This window comes from Diadema antillarum, unplaced genomic scaffold (assembly GCF_040938485.1).
Source record: "Diadema antillarum isolate AM-2024a unplaced genomic scaffold, OU_Dant_1.0 seq00001953_RagTag, whole genome shotgun sequence".
NCBI classification, from domain to species: Eukaryota; Metazoa; Echinodermata; class Echinoidea; order Diadematoida; family Diadematidae; genus Diadema; species Diadema antillarum.
This window is the reverse complement of record NW_027272613.1, coordinates 211,737-231,054: the sequence shown is the minus strand read 5'-3', so window position 1 is coordinate 231,054 and position 19,318 is coordinate 211,737. Positions and strand designations below refer to the sequence as shown.

Here is a 19,318-nt window from a genome sequence, read left to right as displayed (position 1 = left end):
CTGGTCGCAGGCGCAGGCATCTAGGCATTCTTCTACAAAGGAGTTCTTCTTCTTCTTCTTTCAATAAAGTACAGGCCACCTTGTGGTGTATCAGCGTACTGAACTGAGTAAAGTGGCCATTGCAGCGGACTGTTAAAATTCTTTTTGATTTTGACGCAGGTGCCCAGTATTTACACTGATATCTTCTGGAGGCTGTTCGTGATGAGAAGATTTGAAGGAAAGACTCCACCTCAAACTCTGATCTTGTGAACGCGCCTGACCTACCCCCCCCCCCCCCCTACCAACGATGGCTGCGTTTGCAGAGCAATTTATGGCTGAGGTAACGGCCGATCTGGACGATGATCTGAAGTCGCTTAGGGACAAAATTGACAAGATTACCACAGGTGAGCTAGTAACTTAGGAGTAAGAATGCTACTGTTGAGGTTATGATTTGATTGTATGAAGATTTTTCATTCAGGTTTTTCTTCTTCCAATGCTGTGTGGAACCTCTTGGAGTGTACTCGCAGAACGAGGCTGCAACATTGATGATCTAAAGCCTTTATTGGCTTTATTCGTTTTCTATCTCTTTCTTTTAGCCGACCAAACGAGTAGTCTTGTGTGCATGTATGTATCTCTAGTAATGACAAAGTGCTGATTACTTAGTACAGTATGTGTGAGCTTATAGATAGACATGTGTGTGCTCATATCTATGGATTCCCAAGTATGATTTTGCATACAGTAGGTAAGAACTTCATCTGTGATGTACAGTACCTTTAAAGAGCATGATCTGCATCAAAGAAATGATGTAATACTAGTAATTGATCATTCCCATCCTTCAGTGCTTTTAACAAGACAAGTGAGTATTTTGAGCAGTGCTAATACAGGGTTTTGTTGGTTGGTTTGTTTGTTTGTTTGTTTGTTTACAATCCCATAGCTTTCCATTTATCCATCTTTCTTCATACATGTATCTATCCCATTTTATCTTTCTCTGTATCTACATGCATTTCCTCTTTCAGATGTTGCCCCAAAGAGTGAGCAGCTTCTCCAGGATTGTAGAAACTACCTTCAGGAGATGAAGTCACTCGAGGCTGGCATCCAGGATCTCCTTAGAGCTGATGAAGACCAGTAAGCATTAGGGAATATATTTGGGCCTGAGTCATGTTAACCCGTTGAAGACTAGTCCCGAGTATAACCAAGCAGGTGTCTATGGGAAATGCTTGTTGTAGCAAAATCAGCCTATCCCCAATGGGTTATCCCTAACCAGGCTGGGTTTTTTTGGCTGTTCTGTAGCCAGGGGAGGGTTGATTCAAACCCCCACCCCCAAGATCTCGGCCGTTGATTGCGCAATCGCCACGAAATTGGCACATACATTATCTGTCACATAATCTGCCAAACTGTAAAAGAAAAAAATTGAATTTTTCATTTCTTACATTTTATATTAATGAATATGTGTGAAATCATAAATTCGCGGGGCATAATGGTCATGGAAAATGCCGAGGTGGTCACGAGGGGTGTATTTTGATTGATTGGGTTGATTTACACGCTACACTCCCTGGCCTTTTTAGGGTTAAAGCAAGCTGCTTTGGTCCACTGAGAATTCCTACAATGCATTGTACAATAAAAACCTGTTTTATTCAGGTCCTTGGGCCCCCTTGAAAAATCCTTGTTATGAAATGGAACCACCCTATGTTGAGCTGTTTGGAACCATTGTAAACTCCTGGTGCAGGGAAACCAACCTCATCATATTACAACATGCAGCTTAGGACCAGTCAAAATCCTTGTTATAAAGATACAAGAGAACCACCCATAGTGAGCTGTTTAGGACCATCTAGAAATCTGCTTGCTGGGAAAATCTGTTGTATTGAGCTGCTTTGAGCCTCTGTAAAATCCTCATTGTAAAGGGAAAACTTGTTCTATGAACAACTGCTCCCAATGTTGAATAGTGGCTTAGTTTGATGGTACAGTATTGGTGGAGATGAGAATTGGGCTTTTAACTTTTTGTGAGATACCAAGAAAACACTCATGAAATTGTACAGAGCATACCATTTTAAGAGGAATTCAAAGTTTATTTGATGAAAATTGGATTTGGAATGACTGAAACATCCAAAAACAAAGTAAAACAAAGCAATCGTAATAAAAGGTGGGTCCCACACTTTATTAGAATCGCTCTGTTTTAATAGATATGTCAGCCGTTTCAAAACCAATTGTCATCAAATAAATATTAAATTCGTCATGGAATTACATGCTCTTTCATATTTCATAAGAGGTTTCTCATTATCCCACCAAAACATGTTAGAAATCTGAAATTAGGTCTCAACCAAAACTAACTTGTCCCTTATACTTTCTCAGTAGAAAGAGGAAAGAGCAGGAAGCTGCCGAGCAGGAGGCACGAGACCAGGAGAACCTCTTCATGTCAGAGATCACACCGGATAACTGGAAGTCCATCCACACCCTGTACGAGGAGATGGGAGAGCTGGAGCTGAGCTCGGAAGACAGCGGCAACGAGGGAGATGGAGACGAGGACGATGACGAGGAGGAGGAGGAGGATGAAATCATCTTCCTGGGCAAGACGACAGACCCTTCTAGCAGGAAGCGGACCGCGGTGCAGGCGAGGCTGACCCCGCCCAGTGCCGCCAGTCAGCAGCAAACAGGTACGGTTGACGTCCTAAACATTTCATTGTGCATTAACCCTAACCAGGGTGGGCTTTTTTGGCTGTTCTGTAGCCGGGGGAGGGTTATGAACCCCCCCATAAAGCACCAAAGATTATTTTTACTCACGTTTTTATAACCCAGGATACAACCCTTAACCCTAACTAGGCCAGGGGGGCCTCCGAGGCCCCCCCCCCTCGACGTTCCGTGCAATGTATCGCAATCGCAAAAAGCTATCGCCGCGACGTTTCATGACTTTTTTCTTTCGAGTCTCCCGCATCTTTTGACACCAAATTTGCGACGCCCGGGCGCGCGGTTCCAAAGTTACGCATAGATATGTACATGCATGTCAGACCAAAAATTGCTCAAAAACGTTAATTCGTGTACAATTTCAATGCAAACTGTGCTTACTGGCAAATTTCATAAAAGCATGATTATTTTGGTGTTTTATTGATTGAAATCAATGAATAACATATTTTCTTGTTCGGAGCGATGTCGCGGACAAATTTCATTGCAAAAACAATGAAAAACATAAAGTCGAAAAAACACAGAAATACATAAGAAATTCAAAAAAACAATAAAATACTTAAGAATTTTTTCTGATATCACAATTTTCTTTCATTACATTTGCTAAGGACACTAAAAAGAATATTTACACAAAAAATGTGCCTGTTTTGAGCTTTATTTTGTGATTTATACCAAATAGTCTGATTTTATGCATCATCATGCATAAATTAGCATAATTTAGCATAAATGATGATTTTTTGAAAAATTAACGTCATGGTATTTTAGATTACATCATAGGCAATGTGTGTGCCAATTTTCGTCGCGATCGCGCGGTCGACGGCCGAGATCTGGAGAGGGGGCCTGGGAGGCCCCCCCGGCTCTAGCAACTACCTAAATAGCCCGGCCTAGTTAGGGTTAAGTACTGCATACGCCATATAATGATAATGAATAACATTTATATAGCGCTTAATACTGATGTTTCTAAGCGCATTGATCCGGAAAAAAAAAAAAAGAAGTATGACATTAAAATAAAATACAGCATTATGTAAATATACAAATTATGATATAACATGCAACAGCAAAACAACATAATTAAAGTTGAGTAAACAGATAAGTTTTCAACGATCATCAATTGCCACTGATTCCAGAAGTGTAGGGAATTCTGACAAAAATAAGTTATTTGTTAAGTTGTTCTTAGCAGAAGGAGGTGGTCTGTAGATGCCATATACTCTGAGAGCAGATGAATGAGAAAGGTTGATTGTGACATCAAGGAGCTCAAATGATGAGAACATGAAAATGTCATTTTTGGAAATACGTGCAGTTGAACGGACAAGCAAGCAGATGCCACCACCTCTGGAATTTGTTCGAGGGCAGTGTACAAAATCAAAGTTTGGAAGAGAGGCCTTCAGATCTGCAATTATCAGTTGTGTGCCAGTTAACCAAGTCTCAGTTATAACGAGAATATCGAGCTTGGCATCTACCACTAGGTCACATATGTATGCAGACTTGTTGTTTATATATTTAGCGAGTCTAAATTTTTGCGAATCGAGACTTCCCGACGATTTCGCGAGTGGTTAAATTCGCAATCGTGGAGCACTGTACTGAATGGAGAAATGTATACGCGAGCGTCACATTCATATCGGGATCAGAGTCAATATTTTCGTGTGTCTTTAATTTTGTGAATAGCTGCTGACTCGAAATTCGGGAAAATAAAAACCTTGCAAAATATTTGGCGTATACAGTAAATAACTCATCAAGATGGCAGATTTTTAAGTGCTACTCCAGAGTACCAGTAAACTTCATCACATGCAGATTTTAAAATGTCCTGTTTTGTCTTCAGGTGTGCCGCCAAAGCCAGGGAATTCACAGAAGGTCACTGTGCCAATAATCATAAATCAACCGAGAGTGCTTGCCCCGGCGACACAAAGAGCGCAGGAGCCAAAGACGGTTCAAGCTACGCTGATAAATGTGGTGCGTCATCCATCTCAGCCGAACACCGTAACAACTGTGCTATCAGTCCCCATGGCCCCAGGAACTGCTGCAGCTACCCATCCAATAGCCCAGCAGCAAGGTGTTAGGATCATAACCCAGACAGTAAGACCGCAGTTACAGCAGCCTCAAGCGGGGCAACGGAATCCGCACTTGGTGCCTCTGCTTCGCTCTGGTGTGCCCGTGAACATGGGCGCGGCTTCGCAGCAGGCGTCGCAGCCCAGACAACCTCTCTTGGCGCCGAAGCCGCCCCCCAAAAAGGGAGCACAGACAGAAGTGGTGGAAATCATCGACGACGACGATGACATCGTGATGCTCGGCAGCACGCCCGCAACGTCTATGGCCAAGAAGAGCACCGCGAAGCCACAAGTGTCTTCCAAGTCCGCTGGAAACGAGAGAATTGTCCGCGTCACCCCTCCAGAGATTCACCCATCTGCCATGGAGGGGGAGGACCTCTTTGCCGATGACGATGCAACGTAAGGGTTTGCCATCATCTCTCCTATGTCTCATTTTCTTAACTCATTTGACAAATTCACACGTACTGCACACTGCATGTTTGGTAGACCCATTGGTATATTGTATTTTCTTCACCTCAGAAGGTGTCGTAGTTTTTGGATGGTCCATCTACTTGTCTATTTATACCCAAACGTGTCATTTAACGAATTTGATTTAAGATAAGAGTTATTGGCAGATTCTCACGATTCATTGCCCTCGTATGCTTCATGAAGTGAACATGTGCCGATTAAAATCTGGGCTAAATTTCTAAAGGTTGCAGGTCACTGACATATTCAAAATCTAGAAGAACTTTTTTACAACCCATTACACATGCACTTCAAGTCGGAATGTCCGTTGCATGGTTTAAAAAAAAGAAAAAGGGATATCAATACCTTGAGAATCATATCAGTGAAATAATTAGGTGGTCAAACCTCACTTGATTGTCGCTAGATATATCATTTTTTACCCATAAACTCAAGCAAAGGCTTTCCTGTTGTATCGCAGTCTGGGAGGAAGACTAGAAATGAAGACACAATTATCAATGTGATGTGACAAAAGTGAAAGATAGTTGTTGCAGTCAAAGATCTTCATACTAAATTAAGTTGGCTGAGATTGAATCAAATTAAATTCTACTCTCAGTGTTCGTCAAGAGCAGAAAAGGAAATAAAGGTAGAACGAAAAGAGAAGGCCAGATGCTAACTTCGAAGCTAGAGGCCCATGTGACCAAAAACAACCAATCAAATGGACTAAACCTGGATGAGTTTATAAAAAAAAAAAAGGATGGTAATGTTACATGACTTTCAAGATAGACCTGCACAGAATTCTAACAGCAAGGTTACTTCTGCTCTTTGTAAGAAAGAAGAAAAGTCCAAGCAAACGTTTCAATCTATTCAAACATTCAAACATTAAAAATCTGTCCATCCCTACCCAGTGGGCATCATTATGCATAATACCTCTTTTATATGTAGGTGTCTATTTGTTTATTTGTTTTGATATTTTTTAATTCATTCATTCATTCATTCATGCATTCATTTCTTAATTTTACTAAGTAATTTGTTTATTTATTTATTTATTCATTCATTCATTCATTCCTATATTTACTCATTAATTCATTTATTTGTTTGTATTTATTTATTTTCTCATTCATGCATGTATTGATTCATTCATGATTTTAGGTATTTTATTCATTAATGTGCCTAGTAAGTTTGTTAGTTAGTTAATTTTTACTTGAAGTCAGAATGTTTCTTCAGGATTTCCTCCCCCCCCCCCCTTACTTTGTCTCACCTTTGCTCCTTGCCTCTGCAGCCTGCCAGAGCTTGTCACGGGCACCAAGCTTCTTGCCAAGGGGGAGGAGAACTTCTGGTTTCCTGGTACCCTCATCGGACCCACGATTCATCACAAGGGAATGGTGAGGGAGATTTTGCGAGGTTGGAGTCGTCATTCCTGAGATATCAACTGATTTGATCTCTTGCATCTCATTGACAAAGTGCCCTACATCGACGTAAATGAGCACCAAATTAATCAGTGTTTTTTAGTAGTAGTCATGACAAGAGAAATTATAGGTGTATATACTCAGGCGGGATTCAAACCTACCACCTCCTGAGCATTGGATAGGCATCTTATTAAATGTACTATATAATATTAGAGGTGGGCTATAGAGGGTGACATTTTCAGAACATGCTCATCACACCTTAGTTTGATGACTTTTTGCCTACTGACACCATTTTTGAAAAAAAGAACGAAAAAAATGCAAAATCCGGGGTGCCCCGGCCAAAATCGTAGAAAATCCAAGATGGCCGCCGTTTCGGCTTTAAAAAGATATTTTTGGTCATAACTCGGCTATTTTTTGGTCTATTGTGATGATTTTGGTGTCTAACCCCATGTTTTAGGGGTCAAGGAAATGGATTATCATGATAATTTTAGTGTAAAACCTAAGCTTCTACATGAAACTAACCTTTTCCCCGTATTTAGGGTTAAATTTCCTTCTCCTTTACCCCTACCCCAACCGCCATCTTTTTGCACTTTTTTCCGTATTTTTTTCAAGTCATGTGAACTACCATACTCTTAATAACAAGTTCTAGCAATCTGTTTTTTTTTTTTCTACCGACAATACAGCAAGAAATATACAAATATCTTACGGTATACATGTATGTGTCATGCCAATACTGGTCATGTGGCTGGTGCATTCAGAATGCATGGTAACTGTGGAACCAGTATTGTACTGTGTCTGCTCTATAATGTCCATTAACATTTTGGTCCTAAGACCTTTAACAATTAAAATAATTAGATATAAAAATGAATGTTCCTTCTCCTTTACCCCTACCCCAACCGCCATTTTTTGCACTTTTTTCCGTATTTTTTTTCAAGTCATGTTAACTACCATACTCTTAAATAACAAGTTCTAGCTATCAATGTGGTGTTTTCTTGCAACAATACAGCAAGAAATACAAATAATTAACTTACATTATACATGGTTTACATATGTGTCATGCACTACAGGTCTGAATACCAAATGTTTATCAGCACTACAAAGCAGATACAGTATAAGCACTGGCTTCTGTTACAATGTACCATGCATCCTGAATGCACAAGCCACACTACACCGATATGTGCATGACACATATGTAAACCATGTATAATGTAAGTTACTTGTTATTATTTATTATTATATTTATTTATTTATATTGTTAAAGGTCTTAGGACCAAAATGTTAATGGACACTATAAAGCAGATACAGTATTTGATACTAGTTCCACAGTTACCGTGCATTCTGAATGCACCAGCCATACAGATTGCTAGAACTTGTTATCAAAAGTATGGTAGTTAACATGACTTGAAAAAAATGAGGAAAAAAAGGCAATAAATGGCGGTTGGGGTAGGGGTAAAGGAGAAGGAAATTTATAACCCTAAATATGGGAAAAAGGTTAGTTTCAAGTAGAAGCTTAGGTTTTACACTAAAATTATCATGATAATCCATTTCCTTGACCCCTAAAACATGGGGTTAGACACCAAAACCATCACAATAGACAAAAAAATAGCAGAGTTATGGCCAAAAATGTCTTTTTTTTTTTTTTTTTTTTTTATAAGCAGAAATTAGCTTCAAGTTTATTTCCACATCTCATAAAAAGAAAAATGAAATCAATGTGATTTCATGTGAGCATAACAAAAATGAACACACAGAAAAACAATCAATAACAAAATAACGCACATGTATAAAAATCAGAGTTTGTGACTCGGGATATGTGGCGAGTGTGGAGGGGAACAGCAATAGGCCATTGACCTTTCGAGGCCGAACCCCATAGACAAAAAATGAAAAAAGAGAGTCATTTAAAATAATGATATCATAATTAACAGTTATCAATTAAAGCATTACAGAATAATTAACAACAAGCACATAAAACAATTACAAGTACTAAATGCACTTACAGAGGACAAAATAAGACACAAATTACAAAACAAAAACGGTCTACAAAACGGGACATTATGTAGCACTAAGCCAGATCGGACTACACATCTATACAATAATTTGAAATAAGCTGTAACTAATATTTTCTTCTGAATGATGCAAGAGATGGACTTTGTTTTAAATCAATGTTTAAACTGTTCCACAATTTTGGACCTAAAAATCTTATACTACTTCTTGATATCTTATATCGGTAAAATGGAACGTACATATTGCACGAATTTCGGGTTTCATAAAAATTTATAGATCTATTAAATGCAAAGTAAGAGCTGAAAATTTGAGGTAAATAACCTTTAGAGTGTTTATACATAAAACTGGCTACTTGAATCAAATAAACATCATTTACTTTGAGCATATTCAACTTCTTAAAAAGAAAATCAGTAGATGTTAAAAAAGCTGAATTCGTTATAACACGGATTGCACGCTTTTGCAAAATATATACTCTGTTCAATAAATACATTGCACATTTCCCCCATGCACAAATACAATATGAAATATGTGGTAATATCATAGTATTATATAAATTCACTAAAATGCGCAGTGGTAAAAAACTTTTCATCCTATTCAAAACACCAATAACTTTAGATATTTTACAAGATATATCATTGATGTGATATTTCCAACTCAAATGTTCATCAACTATGACACCTAAAAATTTAACATTCTGAGCCTCTGTTATTCTATTTTCATACAACATTATATTCAATGAACTAGTATCTATTTTGACATTGTTTGGTCTGAATACCATATAAACAGTTTTTTTATAATTTATTGTAAGTTTATTGACTACAAACCAATCACACACCTTCTTTAGTTCAGTATTCAACAATGCTGTCATATCATGTATATTTTTGCCAGGTAGAAATAAGTTGGTGTAATCTGCAAACATAATTGGGTTTAAAATATCACTCACAAAACACAGATCATTTACATATATCAGAAAAAGCAATGGTCCTAATACAGAACCTTGAGGAACACCAACATTTATAAAATTATATTTTGAGTAATGATTATCAATAAATACATATTGTTGTCTGTCTGTTAAATAACTTTCAAACCACTGTAAAACATTTCCCCTGATTCCATAATGATACATCTTCTTTAAAAGAATCAAAATATTGATAGAATCAAAAGCCTTTGATAAATCTAAAAACAAACCCAGAATTATTTTCTTTTCTTCAAATGCTGTAGATACATTATTAACAAACTCTAAAAGTGCCATATCTGTACTAAAACCTTCTCTAAAACCAAATTGTTTATTATACAAAATATTGTTTTTATCTAAAAAAGCTGTCAATCTCTTATGAACAAGTTTTTCAAATATTTTAGAAAAAACTGACAAAATTGAAATAGGTCTATAATTTGAACATGAATATTTATCTCCCTTTTTATATACGGGTATCACTTTTACTAATTTTAAATCTGTGGGATATATACCTTGTTCAACTGAAGTATTAAAAATATGTGACAAGGGAAAAGAGATAAGATGGGCACATCGTTTTAAAGCCGAAACGGCGGCCATCTTGGATTTTTTACGATTTCGGTCGGGGCGCCACGGATTTTGCATTTTTTTCGTTCTTTTTTTCAAAAATGGTGTCAGTAGGCAAAATGTCATCAAACTAAGGTGTGATGAGCATGTTCTGAAAATATGACCTAAAATTGACCCTCTATAGCCCACCTCTAATAATATACATGTCTTTAATATATGAATTCATACATTCGAAAATTCTAGCAACAAATATATGTACAACTTCATCACTGATCTCAATCATGTACGTACACACACACAGCCAAAGAATCTCAACCAGAGTCAACCGTCGATGTACACATTCGCTGACTCGTGGCTAATGGGTGCTATTTGTGGTTTTCAAATGTAACCCTGTGGGCAGCGAATGAAGACGGATTCAATTAAACCACTCGTGCTTCCTCACACTACAGGGTCTGTATTAAAGGGACTGTACAGTATTTGTTGAGGTGGGGATTCAAGTGAGATAATGAGAAATCTCGTATGGAATATGAAAGAGCATGTAATTTTAAAAAGGATTCAACGTTTGTTTGATGAAAATCGGTTTTCAAATGGCTGAGATATCCAAAAAAGTGATAATGATAAAAGGCGACAGGCCACGCCTTTTATTAGGATCTCTTTGCTTCACCTTGTTTTTGGATATCTCAGCCATTTCAAAACCGATTTTCATCAAATAAACTTTTGATACCCCTTAGAATTGCATGCTCTTTGACATCTCATAGAGTGGTTTCTGAATATCTCGCAAAACGTTAAAAGCTAAATTCTAACCTTGGCCAGAACTGTACAGTCCCTTTAACCTGTTCCTCCCGCAATTATCTGAGAGCCACCGATGGCATAAAACGAGATTCTTTTTGCAGGCCTATGCAGAACGGACAGGTTGGTAATCAGCCTGTGCGAAAGCAGTCAAGTGGTACATTGCATCCCCTTTTCATGGTCAACTACATGTGCCATCGAACAATGCAAATATCAATCTGGTGCGAGGTATGAATAGAACGTCGGCCTCATGCCAAAAAGGCCCTAATAGTGTACAAAGTCTATGGTGTTAAGGCCCTTTTGGCCTGAGGCCGACGAGAACTTGTGCTGATGAGCTCAGAAACTCTTTTGTTCTACACAAAGTAGGCACCTGAATGGGGTCAGCAAAAACAAATTTCTACTGAGCTCAGCCGCGATTGCTATGTACGTCTTCGTACGAATTTTACATCAAAATCAGTACACACTACATTGGAAAAAGTGCAAAATGAGGTAACTGCAATACGCACCACAGTTGTCATACAGACAGAAAACTGATATTAATAGAAGGAACGCTACTCTTTATATCAACACCATTTTACTTGACCAAATAAAACAAATAAATGTGATTTTAGGCCAGGAATGCAGGCACTTGTCTACATTTTGGAAACCTGGTAAACCAGGTTCCCGTAAGGAACAGACTAAAGTTGTTTAACTCTCAGTTGACCCTTGCTTGCTCTGAGCAGAATGCAAATTAAAATTGGCTTATGTCCCTATTTCTGGGTTCTTGCAGAAAAAGTACAAGGTCATGTTTGTGCAGGGCCGCAAGCGGCTACTGTCCAGCAAGTTTCTTGCCTGCATCTCGCCTTCCAAGCCGGGAGACTTGGCTGTTGGAATCCGAGTGGTCGGTAAGGTTGAGTCCTCCTACATGTACTCCTCCTCTTTCTCCTCCTCTTCCTCCTCCTAACTCTTGGCTCTTGTATTTCTTGAAAGTTTGATGGACAAGTTTGCATGCTCCATTATGCCTTGGCTGCTTTGCTTGTATGTTATTGCATAATGATTTGAAAATTATGATTGCATTTACATGACCTTCTATGTTTGTGTGGGTTTTTTTTTTTGTTTTTTTTTTGCCAGCATTTTATGTGAATTATCTACATTCTAGAGTTCTTGTTTCACCTCCTTTGTCCAGTATCCATCTTTATTTTATTGTGTACAGAATTGCTGCTATGATGGGAAAAAAAAGGAAAAACATAGATCATGTGATATGTATATTTTTTTAATCGGATACATTCATGATTTATTTTCATTTTTGTTGTTTTTGTCATTAGCAAATAATATGGGCAATTTTAGAAGGAGTCAAGAAGTCATAAATTATGGAGTTAGGAATATAGTGGGTGCTGTGATGGTGTTTGACATAGATAAAAGAAGACTGTTTTAAGGTGGGACGAGGGTAATGGTTAAAGAATCTGTACTCTCAAAACGTCAATGGACTGATGAAATCTTGACACTGTTATCGCTGCAGCTTCATACGTGGTTGAAGATGGATCCAAGACTAAGGGGATGTATGCAGGAATCATTGCCGAGGTCCCCATGAAGACGAACAGGGGAAGGTATGCCAGTCTCCTGAAGTCTAGCCTCCTATTTTCTCTTTCTCTTTTCTCTTCATTCATGCTTCTGTCATATTACAGCTGTATGTGTGTCTGTGTGTTTGTCTGTTTGTTTTATTTATGAGGTCAAAAAGGCAAGGGTCAATGGTCAAGTGAAAATGCTCAAATTTCCATGAATACTTGCTTTTAAACAATTTATTTATCAATCCAAATGAAACCAAGTTCAAGGAAAGTAAACGCTCAACGCATTTGTGACAAACGCGTCATTAATAATTGTTTGCCAATTATGTGAAACAGTCTTCTTGCATTGTCAGGACAATGTACTCCAGACTTTTTGAAGAACCATGCGGTGTGGCAGAGGCATACTAGTCACGATAGCGACATTTCTAGTTTATATTTTGTTTCTTTTTGTGTCAACTATCTAAGAGTAGGTTACTTGCAGAGAGAATTCTTATCGTTCATGGTATCATTGTGTTTGAAGCTAATAATGTTTTCCCTTTGTTGGGTTTTATAGGCAAATTCAGGAGAAACTAGAAAGTTCTGAATTATGTACATAGGATTGTTCTGGGTTGTGTGGTGTCTGTGGTGTGAAGGAGATTGCTTGATGAATGTAATGCCTGAAGAATTCCTACTCTCAAGAAAAGTTCCACATTATTCTCTGTTTGGGTGTTTAAAGTAGTGCTGCAGCACTTGAATGAAATCCTTTTATGGAGCTTTAAGCAAATATTTTTTCTCAGGTCTTTTGGTGAAAGCTAGGAGTGTACAACTTTCTTATATAAATGAATGATAGAGTGACTTTTAGTGATAGATTGATAAACTGATGAATGGGAAGATGAGTTTCTAGAGAAATAGACAGATTGGTGGATCAGTGGATTAAAAGATTGATATACCAGTATGGATAGATAAATAAATTGATAGATACATCAGCACAAAATTGATAAAGGGTGATTGATGTCTAGATGGATACCCAGGTATATGATTACAATATATGCCATAATATATTTTTGGGTTTTTATTTCTATTGATATTTCCAGTCATGTGTTGTTTGCTTTTATAAACACAACAGCACGAAAAGATATTTGACTGTGATCCCGACTGGTGTGACATGCATTTGTAAAATTCTCAATCTATTGGCACACTCCATGATCGTGAATTCATCCTCTCTCGAGCAGTGCTGATTCTTGAAATATTAGACTCCTTATCAAAATCTATGGCATGTACAGTACATCATTAGGAATTAAACTATACTGTCTGACTCTAATGCTGTTCTGTGATTTTTTATGAAGGTACCTTGTCTTCTTTGATGATGGCTATGCGCAGTACTTGTCGTGTGACCAAATACATATCGTTTATCATTCCAGTAAGTATCTGATTCTTCTCGGAGATCCCCACATTTTTTCTCGTTTTCATTCCACCACATGACCGCACAACTACCAGGTACTGTGCACTCCCATTATAACAAAGTCCTTGGGACTGGTGATTCTCTACCGTTGTATGGAAATTTCATTATGGACGAACAGTTTAGTGTATAAATATAGATACTAATTTGGGGATCTGAATTTATACTCACTTGTAACAAGAATTTTGTTACAATCGTGTTTGTTGTAACGGGAGCGCACTGTACATATGATTGGTCGGTAATGATGCAGATTGACTGTGATGCACTTTTTGTTAATGTGAAAAGAATCAAACTGATGCAATTTCTTTGTAAGCTGATCACCTTGTTTAAGAAAACAGAAGTCACTAGCAAGTTTCATAGCATCAAGGGGAGGGGGGATGTTATCGTAGCTGAGATGTTACGCCTTTCTGATTCTACAGTAGTCATCCTTGAACTATTGGAATGTGTCTTCTATCTTGCAAAAACAAAGGAAAAAGAAACCAAAAAGAACAACAACAAACAGAAATCATTGGCAAATTTCATATTAGGGTAATTCCGTGAAGTTGGGGCACAAAGTGTTACATTTTAGCATAACTCAATACTAATTATGCTATACATATGGCCATTTTTACAATCAGTGGTGTAAAACACAGTGTTGGCACTAATTGGTGTATAACTTTTTTATACACTGACAGATATGCATTATTTTTTCTCATAAACTTACCACCCACAGTGTCTACCTTGGGTACCTTAATGAACTTTCCTCTCTTTTTCTTTCAGATGTGGCAGGCACTTACATGCTTGAAATCCAACACTTTTGGTGTACTCACTCAGACATAGTATTTTTGTCAGAGCTAGCATATTAAATTGTTTATTCCTTTTCATTATTTTTGTTGCTGTTGTGATAGACAGGTATCCAACATTAAGAACTATTATGTTTACCAGGTTCTGCTTTGTCTTCTTTAAATACTGAAATTATCCAAACTTTATGTTTCGGAGGTGACATTTTCCGTTAACAATTAACCCCTATTTTGAGTGAGCTCTTGTTCACAATTATAAAATTCAACTTTGCTAATTTCCATCAAAACAGAATAGTAATCAATCTGACTTAATTTTGATCCAAAGATTATTTAATTCAAATAACTCATCATTTTTTGGTGAGCGTTTATAAATTTATGTAACTTTTCCGTAAACATTTCTGTCACCTCCGAGACAACGGATTTATGTATTTAATTTTTTTATTCTTGACATCAGTTATACATTACATTTGCAAAAATGTAACATATCCCCTCACATTATCTCTGAAGGAAGGTAGTAGAAATATAGCCTGTTGTTTTCATTTCGGAGCAATTTACAATTTTCCGTTAACACTTGTCACCTCCGAAACAATTGTCACCTCCGAAACAACAAGCAAATTATATTTGATAATTTCTCGAAGATAAAGCAATTTTGTTTGATTCTGTCCAATTGACAGGAATCTCTTTTGGATGACAATAGTAGTATGGCAACAGGAAGTGAGAATTTTCTAGGGATTAAAAAAAGATCCAATAAAAACTAAAAATTACTGTTTCGGAGGTGACAAAACACTGTTAACAAGATTTTTTGTTCATTTCTGTTGAAGAGAAACCATATCATGTACACCAATGGCTTCATTTATTTTAGTAACATAAGTCTCAAAGTGGAGAAATCAACTACCACACTCTCACTCTTTTTTTTTATTGCTAGACTGTACGTTTTAGGGCAAATTTACATTTTTCACTTTTTTTAACAATGAGAATGCACAAAATACACCCATCTGTTGTATATATAATATTGTAATCAAGATCATTTCTCCTGCTTTAGTTAAGTAAACATGTAGATGCTTTCATCTTAGAAGCTTGATTTCCAACAAGCAATTTAGTTTTGAAGATTTACCAATCACAGCTTTCCATGTAGGTTGCTTTTTCTTGTGTTTCGGAGGTGACATTGTTTGTTAACACCATATTGTTATGTGATAGTGAAAGGCAAGACTTCAGTTCCTTTTCACTATCTATTAACATTTTCTAATACATTTAATATCTACAAAATCATCACAACAGAAGTGACTTTTGTATACATAGCTCACCAGAATTCCCTTGATACCAAAGTGATACATGTGGTAGTTCATGCATGCCCTAGTCCACAATCTTTAAAAAAAAAAGAATGTAAAAAAAAAAAATCATCAAATAATCAAACTCCACAAAAAGGCCACATGCCTATAGCTGGTGCACAACTTGTTCTTGAATTCTTAGTTGTTTTTTTCCATGTACAATGTGGTAATCATAAACAAAAGTATGTGATTTTTTTTTTAATATGACAATAATTATTACATTTTCCAAGTTGAACCAACTGTTTATGACATTGTATTTTTTAAAGATTATTGAAGTTATGTGACAACTAAAGTGAACAGAGGAACAAGTCCCCAGGACTGGAAAGGGGAAGATAAAAAAGCAAGATTTGTAGTTCTATTTCAGTATAATTTTGATGAGGTATTTACCTTGTTTTGTTATTATGTTTTATCTTAGAATTTGGCTTTAAGTACTGGAATTTCAAGGAAAAGAAAATGGTTTCTTAAAGGACAAGTCCACTTTCATATACATGTGGATTGAGTGAATGCAACAACATTAGTAAAACATATCATTGAAAGTTTTGGGGAAATTGGACAATCCATTCAAAAGTTATGGGTTTTTTAAGTATCTGCGCAATCACTGCTGGATGAGACGACTACGACAGTGTATGATGTCAAATGCATACAACGATAAAAGGAAAATGGTGAATTTCACAAAACTTTACTTTTTGAAAAAAGTGCACATTTCTTCAACTTGCTACTGATGTATTTTAGGGCAATATTATCTACCCTGCCTTCCAAAAGAGAGAAGTCATGTGTTCTTTTGTTATGCAAGAAAAGTGAAAACACAGAATGTTGAATTTTCTTGATACTTTCTCTATATCCTTGTACACATGTGACATCACAAGCTATAGAAGTCTTCTCATTCAGCTTTGACTGAGCAGAAATTTTAAAAATCCATAACTCTGGAACGGATTGCCTTACTTTCCTCAAACTCTCACTGATGTGTTTTACTAATATTGCTATATTTACTCAACCCTCATGTCTATTGAGGTGAACTTGTCCTTTTCCAGTTTCGGTCCCTTATAGGTTTATTTGAGACCAGTTTGTGTCCAGGACCTTCTGTGAAGTTGATGGGGAAAATTACTGAACAAAAACAAATTTTCCCCTCAAGTTCACAGAAAAGCATTATGCTGCTCTCTTCAGCTGGGAAACACAAAGTGTTGTCTTAACCAAACTGTAAAACCTGTTAAAGATTAGTATGAATTACAATCTCAAACAAAATATGAGCTGGTATCCATTATCATGAAAGAGAATAAACAAACAAAATAACAAGTAAGAACTGAAAGAAAGAGCTTATATGTTTGAAAATTAAAGCCAAATAGTTAACACCTGAGAAGTTGGGTTGTCTCTGTGTTGTGTCACCTCAAAAACAATAAAATGGTTTTTCTTATCTTATACTTTTTACTCTCAAAAGTGACTGTTAAATATGCATGATTTGCAGGTAATTTTCAATCAATTCAAAATGATATGTAAAATATATTTTAGTAATGTCAACAGTTTAAATGAATCTGGTGTATAGAAAATTTATCCCAGATGAACCAAACACCTTTCACCAGTATTATAACATTTGTATGGTGGCTATCAAGGATGATGAAGAATTCATGAACATCCTTGAATTAATCTATTTATAAAACTATGTGCAAACAAAAATGTACACAAGTCAAATAAGAATTTTTGCTTTTGGTATTCATAATGTATGTCCCCGCCAAAAAATTACAGTGGTACCCTCCGCAACGATAACTTTTTCAAAAAGATAGTGAATCAATCTAAAATACAATGTGAGGGATTGAAACTATAACTCATTGCCCACGCCTTACAGAAAACCCCATTCAATTCGCTTCAGAGGTCAAAGAGAATTGAGGATTTTTGTAGAGCATGTGAGGAATCCCTTCCCTCCAAGTTCTGCATGTGTTTACACATTAATATGCAGTTCCAAGAGCATCCAAGTGCTGAACTTGGAAGAATCAGACTCCTGACATCCTTTATAACAATCCACATTTCTTTGAGATTAAGTAACCAAATTGACTGGGGCATTCTGCAAAATAGAGCTAAGATGTTATAATTTAAGACCCCAAAGTAGAATTTAGCTGATTTAATCATATTGGGTGCTATCAATGCAAAAGTCTAATTGTAAATTTTTTTTTTTTGGGGGGACATACTATATGAATACATGAACACAATGTTAACATTGAATGTCACCTCCGAAACAAAGTTATTCTTCCCTGGTGTTGTGGAATAAAATATTCTGAGAGTAAAGAAACATTACTGAAATGATCTTACACCCTCATTTCAATTTAAGGTAGAAAATGGAATGCCATGTTTCTTCAGGTTACAATATCTAGCTTATGTCCGTCATATTCTTACTGTAAATTAATATTTTAACACAATGTTAACATTGAATGTCACCTCCGAAACGAAGTGATTCTTCCCTGGTGTTGTGGAATAAAATGTTCTGAGAGCAAAGAAACATTACTAAAATGATCTCACACCCTCATCTCAAGTTAAGGTAGAAAATGGAATGCCATGTTTCTTCAGATTACAATATTTAGCTTACATCCTTCATCCAAATGGAAGGCAAACTACCGGTACCCATGCTAATTAATGAAGTGTAAAAAAAACACTTGTTCTGTGTGGTTTATCTGCTTGAAACAGGAGTTAATTTCTTGTTCTCGAGTTATAATTATTAGAAACATTGATAAAAAGAAGAAGTTTTTGTGTTATTGTCACTTATTCTCAAAAAAGTGAGTGTTAATATTAATGTCACCTCCGAAACATTCTAATTTGTTAACTGTCACCTCCGAAACATCCATGTGTGAAAAATCCAAGTTTTAAAGAAATGATCGGAATTTCATTTAACCTACATAGGAAGGTAGCCCTTCTTAAAGACTTGTCATAGTTAGAGTTTGACCTGGCCTGCCCTCCAATAAATAGTTAAAATCATAAAAATTACATGTCAATTGGTATTTTTAGCAAAAATTTATAAATCTCATGTATTCTTTTTTTAATTCACCTTATATTCAACCCCCAAATAGTTTTGATTCACAAACTATATATTGTTGTTAACCATATAAACTTTGCATGGTGAAGTTTGACTACAGAGTTTTGTCAATATGGTGCAATTCATGAAAGCAAAATTTTGCTTAAATTTACTTCAGGTGCCAGGGTTTTCCTTAAATTACACCAATAACCCTTCAGCTTTAAGGTCTGGAATGTTATTTTTTCAAAAATTTGAATACTTTCAAACAGGAATCAAACAGAATAATGAAAAAATATTTTGTTTGAAATTTTGACCCTCCGAGTACAAAAGTTACACCACTGATCGTAAAAAAGGCCATATATTCTTTATAGG

At 36.5% G+C, this 19,318-nt stretch overlaps 1 protein-coding gene across 1 annotated transcript in view; it reads left to right on the top strand.

The window, feature by feature from the left end:
* The first annotated feature begins 364 nt into the window (after nucleotides 1-364).
* The window catches only part of LOC139713365 (histone-lysine N-methyltransferase SETDB1-like), a 51,003-nt gene continuing 32,049 nt past the window's right edge, over nucleotides 365-19,318 (top strand). The window contains exons 1-8 of the mRNA XM_071625102.1: nucleotides 365-383; nucleotides 996-1,104; nucleotides 2,329-2,630; nucleotides 4,475-5,099; nucleotides 6,424-6,526; nucleotides 11,629-11,743; nucleotides 12,358-12,445; nucleotides 13,729-13,802. Coding sequence (XP_071481203.1) covers nucleotides 1,052-1,104; nucleotides 2,329-2,630; nucleotides 4,475-5,099; nucleotides 6,424-6,526; nucleotides 11,629-11,743; nucleotides 12,358-12,445; nucleotides 13,729-13,802 — 1,360 coding nt within the window. The 5' untranslated portion in view covers nucleotides 365-383; nucleotides 996-1,051. The remainder of the gene's footprint in view (nucleotides 384-995; nucleotides 1,105-2,328; nucleotides 2,631-4,474; nucleotides 5,100-6,423; nucleotides 6,527-11,628; nucleotides 11,744-12,357; nucleotides 12,446-13,728; nucleotides 13,803-19,318) is intronic.